This window comes from Tasmannia lanceolata, unplaced genomic scaffold (genome assembly GCF_043159265.1).
Source record: "Tasmannia lanceolata isolate RefF3 unplaced genomic scaffold, GAP_Taslan_0.1 ptg000006l, whole genome shotgun sequence".
Lineage (NCBI taxonomy): Eukaryota > Viridiplantae > Streptophyta > Magnoliopsida > Canellales > Winteraceae > Tasmannia > Tasmannia lanceolata.
In genome coordinates, this window is record NW_027518683.1 from 1788479 (window position 1) to 1807385 (window position 18907).

General features: G+C 37.3%; 1 protein-coding gene and 1 pseudogene across 1 annotated transcript; one reads left to right on the forward strand and one right to left on the reverse strand.

Annotated features, from left to right (window-relative positions):
- The first annotated feature begins 2125 nt into the window (after positions 1-2125).
- Positions 2126-12867, forward strand: LOC143879212 (CBL-interacting serine/threonine-protein kinase 9-like). The gene is made up of 15 exons (XM_077381454.1): positions 2126-2646; positions 2764-2826; positions 2960-3031; positions 3518-3625; positions 3705-3785; positions 4315-4368; positions 4476-4601; positions 5731-5820; positions 5927-6049; positions 6150-6269; positions 8224-8337; positions 8787-8843; positions 9629-9703; positions 11153-11245; positions 12682-12867. The coding sequence occupies exons 1-14, from the start codon at positions 2470-2472 to the stop codon at positions 11234-11236; spliced, it is 1344 nt and encodes a 447-aa protein (XP_077237569.1). The 5' UTR covers positions 2126-2469; the 3' UTR covers positions 11237-11245; positions 12682-12867.
- Positions 12868-15161: 2294 nt separating this feature from the next.
- On the reverse strand, positions 15162-17260 carry LOC143878197 (pentatricopeptide repeat-containing protein At5g66520 pseudogene; annotated as a pseudogene).
- Between the last annotated feature and the right edge of the window lie 1647 nt (positions 17261-18907).

An 18907-nucleotide genomic window follows, 5' to 3' on the forward strand; every position in this document is an offset into this window, starting at 1 on the left:
CATGTGCAAGAAGACAACGAAGGGTGCACGAATCCCACAGAAGCAAAAAATCAATTTGAAACTGACAAAATCTTCTGTCAATTTCACCGTCTTCTTAAAATTGAAGTTGAATTCGTCTTATTCATTTAATTCATAAGAGGTCACACTTATCTCTTGAAAAATGAGGTTGCAATTTTTCTTTAGTGAAATTCCCTAAACTGCCTCTTCAAAAATTGTCTTGATAGCCATCTTATTATTATTAAGCTTGTACGTGCCATGTGATCTCTCACATGGCCTGGGTCCCACACGGAATGATATGTCACCAATCACCATCAAGATCCATGTCTAAGAAATCAATGACTTATTTCTCTTTGCAGTCCTTTAAAACACTTTGCCTTATTGATATAAGGTCTAAAGATTATCCAATCATGGTTGGACCAGCGGAAAACGCTACACTTTTCGTCCCTCTTCAAATCAAATAAGTTGGTTATTTACAAGTGGTAAACATGAGAGAGAGAGAGAGGATTTGTTAAATGATTTGGTTGGTCTTGTTTTTCGTTTAAATAATCAGAGACATGTGGATTTCTTAAGTGATTAGGTTGATCGTGTTTTCGTTTAAATAATCAAGCTATCCTAATAAGGTTTTCGTTAGTATGTAGGCTAGTCATCTCGATGATAATGCCTAGATATAAAATTATGAAAGTTGTAGATGATGATAATGTTATGGTGTTGGCTTAGATAAGCTTCTGAAATTATGATTATCCATTAAAATACCAGATTCATAGAGACAGAGAATATGACAGGTATGTTGTTATCCGTTTGTCAAGGGAAATTGATAAATGTCATTCAGCCCCTGGCCCCGCTTTTGCGTCTGTTTGGTTGCCTCCCCTCGGCAGAAAGGAAAATGGAAAATGATCGATTGTGATTTTATTATTTGAAATATTTCTTAGGGGTATTGAGAGAGAACATAAAATTGAGAATGAGAGGTTTGGGTCTCTTCTTCTTCTTCTTCTTCACCTTATCACGATAGAGACATGCAAAGAATCAACAGCCTGGTGACATCATCAATGTGTAATTTTCACCACGCTTGATCAAGTGGCTATTATCAATTATTAGACTTTTCCTCTAAAAAGACAAAAAAGTTCCTTCATGCACAAAAGTTGATTAATAAGACCTCCAGATAATAGAGAAAGGTGAGCAAAAACGTCAAAAGATTAAATTTTAATATTAGATGCCAGGTTATAACTTATAATCACGTGATAACGACACGGAGAGAGTATGGGAGTTTGAGACTTGAGGGAAGAATTTAATTACTACCTCCTAAGGGGTAAGTCACGACTTACTGCCACTAGACTTGGTACCACCTTTTTTTTAGTGAGGGGTAAGTCGCACCACTAGACTTAGTACCACTGTTTTTTGTAGGGGTAAATGAATATTTTACCCTTATTTACCCTCATTGGAATATACAGTCAAGGCTTTTCATAGTGATTCTATTTCTCCCCAATGGTAAATATTTGGTAAAAGAGAGGAGAGACCTTCAAAATCATTGAACTATCAACCCAACTTAAGGATGTTTTTGTCCTTTAATAGTGGTTCTCCCCAGAGGATAAAAAAAAGGAGCATTGTCATGATACCTCAATTCTTGCTTGATTGGACGGTCAGGATCGTTTGATCAATAGATTTTTATTGAAACAGACTGTCAATTTGTTTTCCAAGCAGCGGCCTAATCAGTAATCACATTGTAGCTCTGTTTGGTCAATTTGGCAGAACGGCCATATCAATGGTGGGTCCTACATATACATTTGCCACGTGTACGGTTAAAAACCCTCGACACGGGAATATCACCCCATCAGGGTAAACGTATTATTTTCAGACAATAAAACGAGCCACGTGGAAATCATTGACACGAGGAAGAGAGAGAAAATATTTATTTAAAAAAAAACAACCAATGAAAGAGGGAGATGATAAATTCGCACTCGATGTAGGATAATGCGCACCCCTTGGAACGTTAAGAAGCGTCAGAGTGTGCCACATACTTTAACCTTAGAGGAGCGCGAATCATCCTATAGAGGGTGCGAATTTATCATGGCCTTGAAAATAATACCTGTGATATATTGTCTGGTTTGTCCGTACTGCCGCCACCTCTTTAAAATCTCACTAAAAACTCGAGAAACCGTCCCAGAAGAAAACCGCTATCGTTTCCATGTAAACCGCTTTAAAACCCCACAAAACCACTATTTCCCTCCAAAAACCGCTTCTGGATTTACATTGGAGTCTTCACTCCATTGAAAAACCGCCAATCCTCTTCAAAACAAAAAACGCTTGCAGTTTGAATTTATTCTCTGTCTCCATTTCATGGCTTTCCCAGTTCGTTTCTGTAAAGTGGTTTTGAAGAAGTGGCGATTTTTCGACCCACCTGATTCCAGGGACTAAAGATAAATTAAGTAATTGTTTTGGGTACTTTTTTTAATTACTGAGTTTGTTGGAAATATGAATAAAGAGGGAAAGAGTTTGAGGAATCATGTTGGAAAATATGAGTTTGGTAGAGTTCTTGGAGAAGGGTCTTTTGGGAAAGTTTATTTGGCAAGGAATATGGAGACGGGGGAGAAACGAGCAATCAAGGTTTTTAATAAGGACAGGGTGGTGAAAGATAAGATGATGGAACAGGTTAGCTGTTTATTACTTCTGTTTGCTAACATGCGCTGTTGGTGAAGTATAGTTTCTTTTTTTTTTTTTTCTAAAAAGAAATTCTGATTATGAATGCTTTTTCCCCTTTTTTTTCAGATTAAAAGGGAGATTTCTACTATGAAATTGGTTAATCACCCTAACATTGTTCATCTTTATGAGGTCTGTTTCTTTACCTTTTAAAAAAAAAAAATTTATTTATAAAAAATTGTATTTATTTAATTTGTTCTTATGGTTTTTCAGTAGTATGAAAGATTAATTATTATTTTTGTTTAATTTAATTCTGGTATTACAGGTGATGGCTAGCAAGACCAAGATTTTCTTTGTGTTGGAATATGTAAACGGTGGAGAGCTCTTCAACAAAATTGTAAGTTCAATTGATCATTGTTCTCTCTTTTCAAGACTTTCTTTACATAAGGATCCTTCTAGTATCTCTCCTAAGGGATATTTATTTAGTTTATGAGCTTTATTTTATAAAAATTCTTTTTTGGGATGACCCATATACCCATTAATTAATCACAAAATGACTAAATTAGCCTAGATTGTTTATATGCTTGTGGCACAATAATATATTAATTTACATATATTTTGATGAAACTGTGGAGTTTTGAAGAGGGTATTTTGGTAACTTTAATCCTTGACAGTGCCATGGCATCTTCTTTCAATGTTATTTCATAGATTAAGTCATGTGAGCATTTTTTTTTTCTTGGGTTTGATTTTTCTTCTTTTTATTTCATTTCTGGCTTCATGATTCTCAGTTCCACATGTCAAAGTCAATAAATTTGGAGTAATTTCTCTGGAAAATCTTATCAATCGATGGATTTTTAGTGTAATTTTCAGAGTGTTTTTACAGGCCAGGCATGGGAAATTAAGAGAAGAGGAGGCAAGGAAGTACTTTCAACAGCTAATAAATGCTGTTGATTATTGCCATAGCAAGGGAGTTTACCATAGAGATCTAAAAGTATGCTAATTATTTTATTAGATCCTTTTTAATAAATAGTATAATTATACATTCTGAGCTAATGCAACTGAATTTACAGTTAGAGAATCTCCTACTCGATGAAGACGACAATCTTAAGATCTCTGATTTTGGTTTAAGTGCCTTGTCACAGCAAATCAGGGTATGCAATTTTCAACACACTCACTGTTTGTAATATGTACATAAAAGGGCGAGCCTTGGCGCAACGGTAAGGTTGCTCCATTGTGACCTGGTGGTCACGGGTTCAAGTCACAGAAACAGCCTCTGTGCAAAGCAGGGGTAAGGCTGCGTACATCTAGCCCTCCCTAGACTCCGCAATGGCAGGAGCCTTGTGCACTGGGCGGCCTTTTATCTCTATCTTTTGGAAAAATAAAAAGGCCATTATAGTCTTGGCAATACACTATTCACATCTCTTTTCTTTTTGGCTTTACTATCCAGATGGAACCTCTATCAGTACATAAGGGAATTGGTACTGAGTATTGACACCCATTAGTTAGACTTTCTGCTTTTATTTTTTTACATATAGGACAAACTGACATGGGTGCCATGCCTAATAGTAAGGGTGTCTAAACTAGCCTCCTTTTTATAGTATTCATGTTATGCAATAATAACATTTTATTACTGTAGTTATGATGGAATTCTAAAAGTGTAATTATGTCAACAATTTTCAGGAAGATGGGCTGTTGCATACAACTTGTGGGACACCAAATTATGTGGCTCCAGAGGTAACTCTGCATTCAGATTTTTTATGTTTTGACATGGCAGAGCCTTCTCTGTTTTATCTAGTGGAAGTAATAAGAAAACAATGAAAATTACATTTGTTTATGTGAAGGTCATCCTTAGCAAGGGATATGATGGGGCAAAAGCTGATTTGTGGTCGTGCGGGGTTATACTTTTTGTTCTCATGGCTGGCTATCTGCCATTCGACGAGCCCAATATCATGAACCTTTATAAGAAGGTAATCTCTTCTGAATTTGTGAATGCACATGTCATTACTTTTAATTGATTGATCCATCACTTAAAGATAATTCACTTTGATTAATACCATTTTGTTTTTGTATTATTAAACTATAACAAAAAAGCTAGAATGTCGACATTTCATGACTTGGACAGTTGTTAGTGTGAGATATGAACTCAATACATAACATGGCACAACCATAGGAAATCCGGCATTGAGATGTTACTACAGTGATATGATAGATATTCTTGTAAGGTAGGGGAATGCCAGTGATCGTTGTGGAAATGATATACATACCCCCTTTTCTTGATAGTGGCACTCTTCACTTTATGAAGCAATTCTGATTAGCTGTTGTTAGTTTTTTGTAAAGTGTAGCCGCTTTTGTTCGAGAAGTGTAAGGAGGGCAATATATTGAAACACGGAACGCGGATATCATTTCCCATCTAGATAGTAGAATTACGTTTGAACTATCTTAAAACAACAGGAATGATGTGCATCTTATAAATGATCCCACACATGTTCTACTGTGCATTGGATGGTCTTATCATTAATTTCAACTTTCCACGCATTGTACCTCTACTGAGCAGACGATCCTAGCCATCCAATCATTGAAAATTCGAGCAGAAACACAAGCAAACAGATTCCTTCAAGGAATGGATTGTGCTTGGATCCACAAATGAGCAGAGTAGCAGGCGATCCTAGCCATCCAATCATTAAAAGTTGTAGTTTTGTTATACAACAGCAGACATGTAGCTTCTATAAGAAAAATCAATATTTCATGGGAGTTCACCCGATTTGGATTGAAATTGTGATACTTCTTAGTTCTCAACGAGTTCAAACATGAAGGAAATATTGAAAATTAAAAAATGCATGGAGATTGAGGAAAATTTGAGGATATCATGATAGACGATAGTGCTTTTGAAAAGTGAGCGCTTATATGGAAAATTTAACATAAAAAGGGAGGGCCGGAGGGCTGATGGAAAGTTGTGTGGAGATTTATAAAAATTTGAACATTTCTGTTATCTGTGTAAACAGTTCTTTTTAGTATTTATAAAACACTAATAATTATGGTCAACCAATTATTAGAATACTCAGTCACTTTCTATTGATCATTGCTAACCTTTTTCAGATATACAAAGCCGACTTCACTTGTCCTGATTGGTTTTCATCAGCTGCTCGGAGGTTAATTATAAGAATACTTGAACCTAATCCCAAAAATGTAATTATTTTCTTTTCATGTGTTTCTTGGTCACTAATTTAATATTTAATCTTCTATTTAATTGAATTTGATATGATACTGATAATCCTTTTTCCTCTTTGTGAAGAGGATCAGCATATCCCATATGATGGAGTTCTTATGGTTCAAGAAAGGTTATAAGCCTGCTAGATTCAGGGAGCAGAAGTACATAGACTCAAGTGATATTGATTTACTCTTTAGCAGTTCAAATGTGAGTTTATATGTTTGTTCTTCGGCCGAATTGATTGTAGTCTGGTTGGAATCTGATAAATCCCTATCCTTTTTACTTTTTCTTCTTTTATTTTGGTTAGGATCATGTAGTACTGGAGCACAAGGAACCAAATGACCTGAGACCGTCATTCTTGAATGCTTTTGATATTATTTCACTATCTGAAGGGCTTAATCTCTCTGGACTTTTTGAAAAGGAACAGGTGCTATTATCGTTCTCTTTAACTGCTAAATAATTAGTCTTATGGATAAAAAAAAAATGGAAAAGTCCTATATCCGTCAAGTTGCTTTCTTTCAAGATTTCATCACAAAGTTTGCACTACACAATTCTGATTGATTGTTTATTTATGAAATTCTTGATTTTTCTCTGTTTCTAGATAGATACGTATAATTCGATGATGTGACTTTCATTTTCCAATCAAGTGAGGCAACTGAAGACAAAATTAATTTATTTGTTCCCTCTATGTTTGGGTTCCAGGCTACTTGCTGGGAACACCCCAGCATGGTTGGGAACCCTTAATTTATCTCTTCATTTTAAAGAATTTATAACTATCTAGATAGCTTTTCTGTATCTTCCACCTTTATGAGTTGATATTTCCTCGGATTACAATTTTTCCAACGTTATAATATAATTGAGTGGATGTATGACTATTCTATACCTGGCACTGACACATGACCCAGTGTCTGCATCAATGCATATGTTCCAAAAGACTTGATTCCTCAACCCTGAAGCAACTCACATATAACAATGTGTATTCCTCTAACATGATATAAAAGGTTCAGCAAGTAGAATTGATGCAATTCAATTTCGTTAATTAGAAATTAGTTGGCTGTTTTGCATCACATAGTTTTCTACATGTAATCCCCACACTTAGAAGGAATGACTCTAGAGTGAACTACAAAAGCAGAAAACTAAGCAAAAACCTGTTCTCAAGTAAAGTGTGATTCCAATTCTCCCACTTCTCAAAAATATTTAGAGGATTGGCTCTGCGTAATACAAGTTGGCTCTCCCAACATCTGGACCATGTATAATGATATAGAATTACATAAAATCAAAACTATCTGGAGAATTCACCATGCAATTGATCTAGATGCTGGCATGATGTGAAAACAATGACTATCTTGAAATAAATTGGAAAACATGGCATATCAAATGGAGAAGTTAAAGCCCCTACACATTGTATAGTCTTGTGAAGTTTCAAACCCTGCACACTAATTTCTTATCATGGTGCAACTCCTTGTAATTCTCACTCGTGCATCTGTTTCCACTTGAGAGCCTTTTCTCCCTCCCAACATTGGCCAGTTAGGCTGACTCCACTAGTTTCACTTTTGGCATCAGTGATTTGTAATATTGGTAGTCATTGTTGCTTTTGGAAACTAGAAGGTTTCATGTGTAGCTTTTAAGTTGGCTTTTACTATAATGACACTTTTAGCTACTCATGCTTTTTAAAATTTTCAAGAACCACTTTCTTTCCCATTCCTGCTATCAAATTTGTTTCCACTCCTACTTAACAGGATTGCGGAGTTGATATAGAATCTGATTCACCCTATGTAACTTTGACACAGACTAATGTTGGTGTTTTGTAGAGACTGGATGCATTGGCCACAATAACAATGAGAAACCAAACACACCAGTATGAGGTTATCATTAATTAATCATTGTATACATATCAGTTCATATGAGTGTGACCCATATGAAAAACAGTTCTGGAGAAACTGGAATACATTTGAACTGTATAATATACCCAAAAACAAGTCTTGACATAGTTTGTTGTGTCGACGGGCATTCAGCATGCTTGTCTGATGTGGCAGTATTTTAGAAAAAAATGTCGTCATTACATAGCCTAATCCGATCCGACGGGTTTATCATTTGATCAAGCTGTTCCATCTAGCAGTTATTGTAAGCTCTGCTAATCAGCTTGCACTCCATCCAAATGGAAATGAATGAGTCAGTATCACGTATATGTGCAGGATGTGATACCCTTATAGCCTCTCTCTCTCGATTCATGGTTTGCATATTTTTGATAAGTTGCTTGAGTCTTTTCCGTAGTTTGTGCAAGTTCCTAGAGGCTATTGCTCTTATATCGTGTGAAGTATTGTTTGTATTGTGCTTAATATGTCTTTCTCTGTTGATATTTCTTTGAGACTTTGTTTTAGGTGGGTAAGCAAGAGATGATGCTCATCATGAGATGTTCGGCACCTGAAATAATGTCAAAACTGGAAGAGAGTGCCAAACCATTGGGTTTTAGTGTCAAGAGGCATGATTTCAAGGTAGATGCTCTTGGTTATTGTCTTATATAAACTAGAAGGTAGCACATGCATTATAAAATAGAAATGATATTCCAGAAATTAAAAAAAAAGAGAGATACCACTCCCTCTGGTACAACAGTGAGCAGAACACGTAGCCATTTGAATGTATGCAGAAAAATACCTTCTGTGGGGCATCTAACTAAGTATAATACCTTCCTGCTGTCACCAAATAATTTCACTATATCAAAATGTGTAATTCATTTTTTCCTCAACTTGGGATAGTACTCTCTCTCTCTCTCTCTCTCTCTCCTTGATGTGTTATATGAGGAACTAACCTCTGAGCTTAATTAGAAACAGTGATGGCAGGATGAATGCTTGGGTGTCGTATTTTAGATTTTTTATTTGGAGGAAGAGTAGTCATGCCTCTTAGGATTGTAACCAAACTTCTTACTGTGCTTGATGGTGTCTAGATGAGGCTGGAAGGAAGTGAATTGGGACATAAAGGGCATCTCACAATCTCCACAGAGGTATGCAGGGCATTATTATTATTATTTATTTTGAAAGGTAACAAAATACTTATTGATGAAAACAGTCCAAGTACATAGAAGGGGATATCTCCTATGTTTCTTGTTATGCTCCCTCTTTGGCCGACCGATCAGCAAAATCATTTGCCGAGCGCCTTATGTGCCAAATTTCCGGACCCTTGTTTCCGGACCCTTGTAGCAAGTGGCACAACACGGTCCTGGACCCTTGTTGCTAGCCCCCTTCAATAATCAATGGGTTATGCCTTCCTTTGACGAACAATGTCAAGTCCCAGAGGAAGGCTTACACTTCTGCCTTGTTAGCGTCACACACCCCGGCTGACCCGGAAAAAGATAATAGTGTGCCCTGTATTGACGCGAAATACTCCACTTATCCGGGCTTGGCCTGGATTACCTTTTGAACTTCGATCAAAGTTGAACTTTATCCATCCAATCAGGGGAGATTGCCACTTGGGAGCCACCTTTATCTTTGCTTTTCTAATGCTTTATAAATTTTAACAATAGGTTTCGTCCAAATGAAATTTTGAAATTTTTGGAGAGTTCTTTGAAGATTTGGCGTGCTCTGAATTTTCTGAAGATGTTGAGTATCATGAATCGAAATACAGCATTTATTGCTATAATGGTTTGTTAATTATCAGGGTAGATCATTCAACTTTTGAAGTTAAGGTTTTTACGATAGTTGTGCCCAAAGTTTGCTATGCAATAATTTGTTGTTCCTTTTTGATATTTTGTTGGTTGCTTAATAGTTATACTGAGAAATCTATTTCTAGGTATTTGAAGTCTTGCCTTTGCTATCTGTGGTTGGAATGAAGAGAGCAAGAGGTGACACACGTGAGTTTGACAGGGTAATATTTCCATATCCTATTTCTGCGAATGCATGCTGATATTCTCCTTAATCTTTTATATTTCGTGATTCAAATTTAAATTTATTCACTTTTAAAAAATTTTGTTATATCTTTTTCGAAATGGAACACATGAAACTTCCCATTCCAGAAGAAAGAAACCAACCATCAGAACATAATCAACAACTAAGCCCATCAATAACTTCCTGTCAATGGGCTACCAATCAGTTCTAAATTTTGAGTTAATTTTCTCATATCAAACGCACATTGACAAAGCTAACATTTTGTTGGGCATGATTGCCTATGGACTCACAGGCACAAAGTTAGTCATGGGAGACCCAATAAAGAAAAAAAACACACTCCTCTACTTCCCTTCCCCAAGAGACACTTACAAAGCTTGTGCTTTCTGGCACACGTTGCTAGTGGTTTGCTACTTTTCTTTCCCATATATGCCCTATGATCAACTGATTGCTGCTTATTCCGTTATCATTTTTATGACTTCACTTGTAAAAATTTCTATGTTGCAAGTTTCTTTACTGCTTTTAGTTGGGGTAGAACTTCTTCCCTTTTACCAGGCTTGTACAACTTTCTTGAAAAACATTTTCAAATTGTTGCAAACTTCAGTTTCTTACCCAAAAACATGTATCAAATACCAATTTTTAAGATTCACATGGGGAAATAAAATAATAGGTTGACAAAGATGGAGACAGTGCAGGCACCTTTGGCTCCTTGCTTTCCTGTGTGAAGAGAAACTTGTCCACTATATACTCAGAAATCAAAATTAAGGAAAGGCTTAAACCTTTTCCAGGATATATGAAGAAAAAGCTTTGTTATGAATGAATCCTAATTAGAATGCAAGCGAGAGAGAGAGAGAGAGAGAGAGAGAGAGAGAGAGAGAGAGAGAGAGAGAGAGAGAGAGAGAGAGGCACATTTTTAATGTACTTGATAACTAAAACATAATTCTATTTTCTCGTTTTGGGGAACCATTACGAACACAGAATAGTATTATGAATTTAAGCGTACTCACAATATTTGGAAGGATGACACGGTTATGGCGATTAGAGGGTTTTTGTATCCTATCTCCTAAACTGAAAATTTCAAGGACATTTCGTTCACTTTAGGACAGTTTTGGTTTACTCTTGAGTGCAAGACTAGATCTGCCAAATTTGCACAATAGGAGGGATAATATTATAATTTCCCATAATCACAGCATTGATTAGAATCATTTTTGTACCAACATGGACAGGATATTAAAGGACCCTTCCTTTTTCCCTTGGTTGCAAATTTCCAGTGTATTTCATTTTAGCCTTTTGTATATATTTTTTTTTTTTCGAAATTCAAAGTTGATGGCTGGCTATTCAGAATACAAATATGGAGGAGTTTGTAGTTTAGCTTCATCATTTCTGCATATCTTATGCAAAAATAATTTGTTTGGTATTCATTTGCATGCAGTTTTATGAAAACTATTCGACTGCTCTGAAAGACATAGTTTGGACTGCAGAAGCCAAGCCTCTTGATCAAACAAATGGGTATTAGCAATTCAAGGTACATACTGAATGTATTTGATTTCTTTCCTGAGTTAGATGGTGGCCTCCAAAGGATTTGATTATTAAGATTCATGTGTGTAGTGAGTTTGGGTTCTAGAATGTCCTTTCTCAATTGTTAGTAATACAAGTCAAATAAAGAACATGAGACAAAGGATACAGAAGTAGGAAGATAAGATATAATTGTTTTGAGATTTCTCGAGCAAATCACAAAAGCCCACTATCTTAGAAGCCCATCTGATTTCAAGCGATCTTTGTATTTTTGTCCGTCTTTGATATTCATGATGGTGTTTTGACCTTTCTGCCCATACTAGATTGTGACCTTGAAATCCAAAATGGAGGCGTAGATTTAATGTAACAAGCTATGCCACTCAAGCTAAAAGTGGGGAAGAATGGTTGCAACTTCAAGCAATCATCTGAAAACTAGGTGAGATGCCATGCATTAGGTCCAAGCAAGTATATGGTATCTGCCATGGTTAGATCCAAGCAACAATATCAGACACCTTACTTGTAATCTGGATGGTTGCTGTTGGAGGGGTCGCCCTTTTTTTTTTTAATTATTATATTATTAACACAGAAACATTACATACAGCAGGGGACTAGACGTCCCTAGAGGAGAGTACAGCAAATTTAGAATAGCTGTTGGAGGGGTCTTGACAAACAGATAAAGTAGTCACACCTACAAATTCAGAATTTTATAGAACATAAAGAGAATATGTGTGTGAATAGTTTTTGCCCTTGTGCACATTAAATTATGCAAGGCTCATTTATGATATGATGCATGTGGCTGTGACATACTTGTGTGCAGCATATTATATGGTGTAAACTAAAATGGCCAAGTGGTTGGAGTAATCTGTAAACCTGAAAGAACAAGAAGTCTTACATCCAGTATTCTGCCCAAACAGAATATCAGTATCGAGTCTGTCACCCACCATGCACATTTTGGAAGGTCAATCTGGAATATGAAGAGCAAAAGCATAGAATATAAATTATTATAGACCTTGTCATCGGGTATGGTCTAAAATAAGATCCATGCTGTTATATAGTGTGTCTCGCAAAGAATTGTACTGTCTATGTGCCTGTGTTTTTTTAATTTATCCGGATTTATATATAACAGAATTCCTATGAAATTTATTGACAATACACATCCAGATGCTATTTCTCATGAGAAAGCTTCCTTTTTTTAAAGAATTTATGAGGTCCAAGATTTCAGTACTTCCCACAGCTGCCTTCTGATTTAAATGTTTAACTCAGTTCCATTGATCAGCAGAAGAATGTAGGCTCTTGTCAACACTTATGCACCTAGTTTTAGGGGGTTGATATCAATATGCTTGTAATTTTGGGGACATGTGATTGGTTGGTGTTCTAGATTACACGTCACTGATGCATATTTTTTCCAATACAGATGACCAATGATTACATCTGTCTGTTCTGCAGGATTTATAATCTAATTTGGGATTCTCAAGGAAATCTTGCTATACTCGAGATTGGGGTTCCTTCGCTCGGTATTTCATGTATTGAAATTTTCCTGCAGTGTTGTTAAACACTGCTGGTGTACTGTACATAACGGTCGCCACAATGTTTGTTTACAATTTCAGTTGGAAATTTCAGTTTTTGTTTCAATTTCGGTTGGAAATTTTGGTGGAAATCTTTTAAAATCAAGGATTCTTATGGAAAATTGGAAACATATGCAAATAATAGAATTTTAAGGTGAAATATATAGGTAGAAGTCGTCTCTTAAGCAAGATAACCATCATCCATAATGGTTTAATAACATCGAACATTGTGACATGTGCTGTCACGTATGTCTGATAATTCAGTACATATTCTTTTGTTTTTTCACAAGTGAAATGATCCATGACTTTTCACCCACGCTACAGATCAAGAATAAAAAGAAGGGGGCTGCTTCTCACTAGAGCTTGTAGTAAGTTTATATACTTACCAAGTCCAACAATAACTGATCCCGCATGAAAGAAAGGAATTGTACATAGATTAATTCTATGGTTGCTAATTCTATGGTTGCAACAGTCGTATAAAGCTATAGACATATTATCCGGTAAAAATTTAGATTGTATTGCATGGATTTACAGTGGTGGGAACAGTGGGGCCCATCTGTGTTCAGTTGGATATCTTGCATTACACTGATGGGCCCTCCATCATTTCATCGGCGAGTTTCCACCACTTGGGGCCCATGACATAGCAAACTGTTATTCCAGAAATTCAATTGTGACCTTATCCAGTACGTATGGTAGGGGACGTTTGGGATTTGGGAATCATGAACTTATCAACACTCTTAATAAGGCCCTGTTTGGACTGCAGGATTTTTTTTGGGAAATGTTATCAGCACTACTGTATTTTGATGAGGGCACTCCTCACTTTATTAAAAGTACGGTATGACCAGCACTATAGGATGATCCAAACCGTCCATTAGATGGGCCACAGCCTAAATTGGTTGTGCCCCAAAAATTATTTCCATAGGTTGATCCTAACCCTCCGATCTATAGAGGGTTAGGATCAAACCTTTAACTTTCTGATCGGAGGGTTAGGATCAACCTATGGAAATGATTTTTGAGGCTGTGGCCCATCTAATGGGCGGTTTGGATCATCCTTTGGTGCGGGCCATACCGTACTTTTAATAAAGTGAGGAGTGCCCTCATCAAAATACAGTAGTGCTGATAACATTTCCTTTTTTTTTTTTTGGAAAGTTTGGTAAGGAAAATATTTTTAGAATTTCTTACTTTCTTTACACAAGAAAAGAAATAAATTCAATCAACTCTATTCAGTTTTTACTAGGGGACATTCTATTTATGAAAATATTTTTCTAGATTAGACATAATCATAGCATTTTCTTCTAAAATGTGGAAAGAAAACAAATTCCTAAGAACAATTTTTCCATCGGAAATGTTTTTTCTTGCAATCCAAACTGGTTCCTTTCGCATGGTTGTCATTTGTCAAACATGCTCCTCTTGCAGCAAGGCCATCATCTGATATTATACATAAAATAAAATAAGAAGTCTAAGTAGTGTAAGCTTAGGGTTTACGAATGATTTTCTACAAACTTTTAACAGTGTAGATAAGTTCTAATAACAATAAAACAGCACCATACATTCTCGTAACAAAATAAATAGTAATCAACTGACAAAGTGAGAAGTAGGCTTTCACAAAGATTCAAAGCCTTAGAATTATTTCACCAATAAAAATCAAATTAACTAAGTGACTTCCATACAATAAGTTATAAACCAGGAAAATCAAATTACTAATCAAGATGACAATAGGGCTCGCCAATGAAATGATGAAATCAAATTGCTCTATCTTCATTTGTACTTTCGACCCAGAGTTGAACGAATCCATCCATGTTAGCTTACCAACTTCTCCAAAAGCTAAAGCTATTGGAGAAAGGCGTTATTTATCTTTTTATGCTTTAACCCTCCCCCGCACGTGTGGCCCACCTAGCAAACAAGTGGCATATTTGGTCCCACTTTGGGCCGACCATCACATGTGGATTTTTGCTATCTGGGAGGTTTGAACTCGAGACCTTTGGCTCCAATACCATGTTAACTTGCCAACTTCTCCAAAAGCTTAAGCTATTGAAGAAAGGTGTTATTTGTCTTTTTATGCTTTAACAATCCATTTAGAAGTGAAGGAAAGAGGAACAAGGAGAATAGCAGGAAGAAGAAGATTGAAATCCCCATTAGGGTACCTGGAAAGGGCAATGATCTGAGATACTCATTTCCTTTATTATAAGGAAGAATATGTGACATGAAACTCAATCTCAATGGCTGCAAGACTTTAGAATGCAGGGATTTACCCCATTCATTCCAAGAATTTTTTGAAAGGATGATTGGTATTTTGGAAGCTCCTGTGTTTACAAAGAAAATCTTCTATTTTATGCTGCTTCCCAACCTTCAAGGCTCATAAGGGCAAAGGCCAAAATTAATATTTTACTAAGAAAATGCTCTGGTTTAGGCTATTTCCCAACCATGGAACTTGGCTGGTCACCCATTTTATCCACGTGAATGTGTAGTGAAATTGAACAGGTGCATGATTGAATTAATACTACCAATAATCTCTACAAGAACACAAGCCATCTTTGAAACAGTGGAAACGGTTTCGATCCCGCACAACGATTTGGCGGTTGGCAATTTCAGAGATCAATTTCAAAGCAAAGTGGCAATCGCTACAAACTCGAAGGTTCTTCATGATTCTGATAGGTGTCCCTGGTGGAGTATTCATTAGCCCAAAAACAACAGCTAATTTCTCGCTGTGACGATATACAACATGCTCCTTTTCATCCTCATCCATGTCAAGTAACACTACTGAAGTATCAGGGACATACCCTCTTTCTTTCAACTGTCCTAGCAATTCCTCCCACCTTTCATAGATCTCCTTAGCTTGAGGATGAGCACCATCTCCAGCCACAAACTCATGAACCACACCATTAACTGAAATTGAACTCCACCCTGGTGTTTTCCTCACGCCTTTATCTCTCATCAACCTTCTCACTTTGGCCGCATCATACCATCGCCCTGCCTCCGCATAAATGTTAGATAAAACGACATAATATCCATCGTTAAGTGGGTCTAATTCGACTAGATGTTTGATCACCTCTTCACCCATTTCAACATTCTTGTGAACTCTGCATCCACCAAGGAGTCCCCCCCATACAACTCCATTAGGCTTAATGGGCATGTTTCTTATGAACTCGTGGGCTTCTTCAAGAAGCCCCGCACGACTAAGAAGATCAACCATGCAACCATAATGCTCAATCTGCGGAATTATGCCATAATCCCTAGTCATGCTCGTGAAATATCTACGTCCCTCATCGAGCAATCCCATGTGACTACACGCGTGTAGAATTCCAACAAAGGTGATGTTATTCGGCCGAATGCCAATTTGGGTCATCTTAGCAAAAAGTGTTAGAGCTTCCTCTCCTTGGCCATGAATTGCAAGCCCTCCGATCATGGCGGACCACGATACCACTGTTCTTTCTACCATGTCATCGAAAACTTTGCGAGCATCATCTAAACACCCACATTTGATATACATATCAATCAGAGTGTTACAAACTCGAACATTTCTTCGAAACCCACAACGATTCGAATACTCATGAACCTTCTTACCAAGGTCTAGTGATCCCAAATCAGCACAAGCCGCGAGAACGGCCACCACGGTCACCTCATTCGGCCTCGTACCTCCCTCTTCCATCTCATGGAAGAGACGGATCGCGACCGTAGGCTTCCTACACTGGACATAGCCAGCAATCATGGCTGTCCATGATGTCACACTTCTCTCAGGCATTTCATCAAACAGTTTTTGAGCACTCTCCATTTCCCCCCGTTTCGTGAATTGGGTTATCATTATATTCCATGTAACAACATCTCGTTGGGGCATTTTATCAAACAATAGGCGTGCATTGTCCATAATGCCACAACAAGCATACATGTGAACAATTGTGTTTTGAAGGAACAAATCTGATTGAAACCCGAGTTTCTTAACCAACCCATGAACAATTCTACCATCTAAAAGAGCTGATAAACGAGAGCAAGCTTTGAGAACAAAAGAACAAGTGAAGGTATCGGGTAAGAGGTCGACCTCGCGCAAACGATAAAAAAGGCGAATGGCATTGAGAGGGTAATTGCTTTCAGCGTAGATTTTTAGGCAGGAATTCCATATGAGAATCTCGGGCTTGTCAACGTGTTGGAAGATTTGGCGAGCGTAGTCGAATGATGGGGAGAAGGCACAGACGAGAGCGACCTTTGAGAGAGGGAGAATGGAGTGGGGATTGGTTTTGGTTTTGATGAGGTGTGAATGAATTTGTTTGAGTTCCACTGGGGAGTTAAAGTCGGAGAGAAGGTTCGTTTTGAGGGAGTCTTTGTCAGGAAATGGAGAAGGATTGTGTTGGTTAGACTTTGGGAATTGGGGAATTTGGAGGGAAAATAGCGAGGTAGTAAGCATGGCTCCTCTCTCTGTCTTCTGATTTCTCAATTAACAACGGCCCCTTTTTAGAAAAATGGCGTTTTGTAGCGCTATATACAAGCGAGGGGTTCCCAGTGGTGCAACTCGGGTCGGGTTCGACCCGAAGGGTTGACTTTTCCCAACCGGGGTCGGGGTCGGGTTCGGGTCGGGTTGCCAAACGCTCAACCCGACCCTACATTTTTTTTTGTGATTTTTTATTTTTAAGCTTAAAAACTCGGGTCGGGTCGGTTTGGGTTGGACAAAAGGGTTCCTCAGGTCAGGTTGAACCTCCTTGGGTCGGGTTCGGGTTGGAAAAATGGGTTCCTCAGGTTGGGTTGGCCTCAACCCAATCCAACCCGACCCGAGTTGCACCCCTATTCCCAACTCACATTCATGGATAAAAAAAATATATAGACAAAAAAAATATACATTATTGGATAATTCTATGATGCTATAACTCTGTTTGGATTGTAGGAAATTTCTGGAGAACATATTTCTAAAAATATTTACCTTTCTGACGTGTGAAAAATTTGTTTGGTTGCTCAAACGCTCGACATTTATTGGAGTTTCAACTGGCAATGAACTTCTCATGAATGCCGATTCATGTTTGGTGCTAAATTTGCATTCAAACTCCATTCGACTCCCAGACATGTTTGGAACATCATTATTGCCTTTTTTTTCAAGCTAAAAATGTTCCCAGAGCTCATCTTCCAACCAAATTTTATATAAATGGAGAAATTTTGGTGGAAGAAGAGTGGAAAAGGTCTTGTCTTATTATCTTTCTCTCTTTCTCTCATTCTCTCTCTCTTTCCTATCTCTCTACAGAACTCTATATTGGTAATGACACCCCTACTTTTTCCACTACTCTTCGAGAGGATTGCTGCGCAATCAAACACTACTTACCCCTCTTCCACTATTCTCCGAGTGGAAGACATCTTTTGTGCTTGGTTACTCTCTTTTGACTTCTTATTTCACTACTCTCCAAGCCACCCCTGAGCAACCAAATAGGGGCTACGTGAACTAACCCTATTCAATTTTTAATGGAGGGACCTTCAATTTATGATAATATCCCTCTAAATTAATCGCAATTATATTATTTTCTATAACACATGGGAAAAAAAAAGAAATTTTCCAAATAATTTTTTTGACGGACATGTTTTTCTTGCAATCCAAACAGGGCCTAAATGGTGGTTGCGTGCATCCACAGGGATTAGTCCCGCACTGAAATGGGGTGGGGATACCCTATATCGTATAAAAAAAAAAGGAGGGGGACTAAATGGAGGCAGTCCGTCTCCCTTCATCTTTGGGGCCTCAAGCCATGCGGGCAGGATAATCGATTCTAAGGGAGATGGAATCTTTTTCGGCTCCCCCATTTCCCAAAATTGAAAGCACTAATTTTTTTGAAAGAATTGCTGATAAAGAAACAAAATGCTATTCGCACCTCTTTGTGGTTGTTGTACTGTGAGCTTATTTTTGTTGAAAGTCGCCTAGGTTCTTAAGAAAGATTTTTTATTTTGTAAAGTGAAATTCTCCCTTGACTCGATCTTTAATTAAAAACAAAAAAATCGATCTTTAATTAAAATATATCATTATTAAAACTGTTTAGGAAATTCATTTATTGTTTTTTGATTAATTCGTTATTTTATTGGTTGGCCTGAGTAAACCATCCATGTCTTTCTTGTTCCACTGGCTAGGACCAAATTCTCAG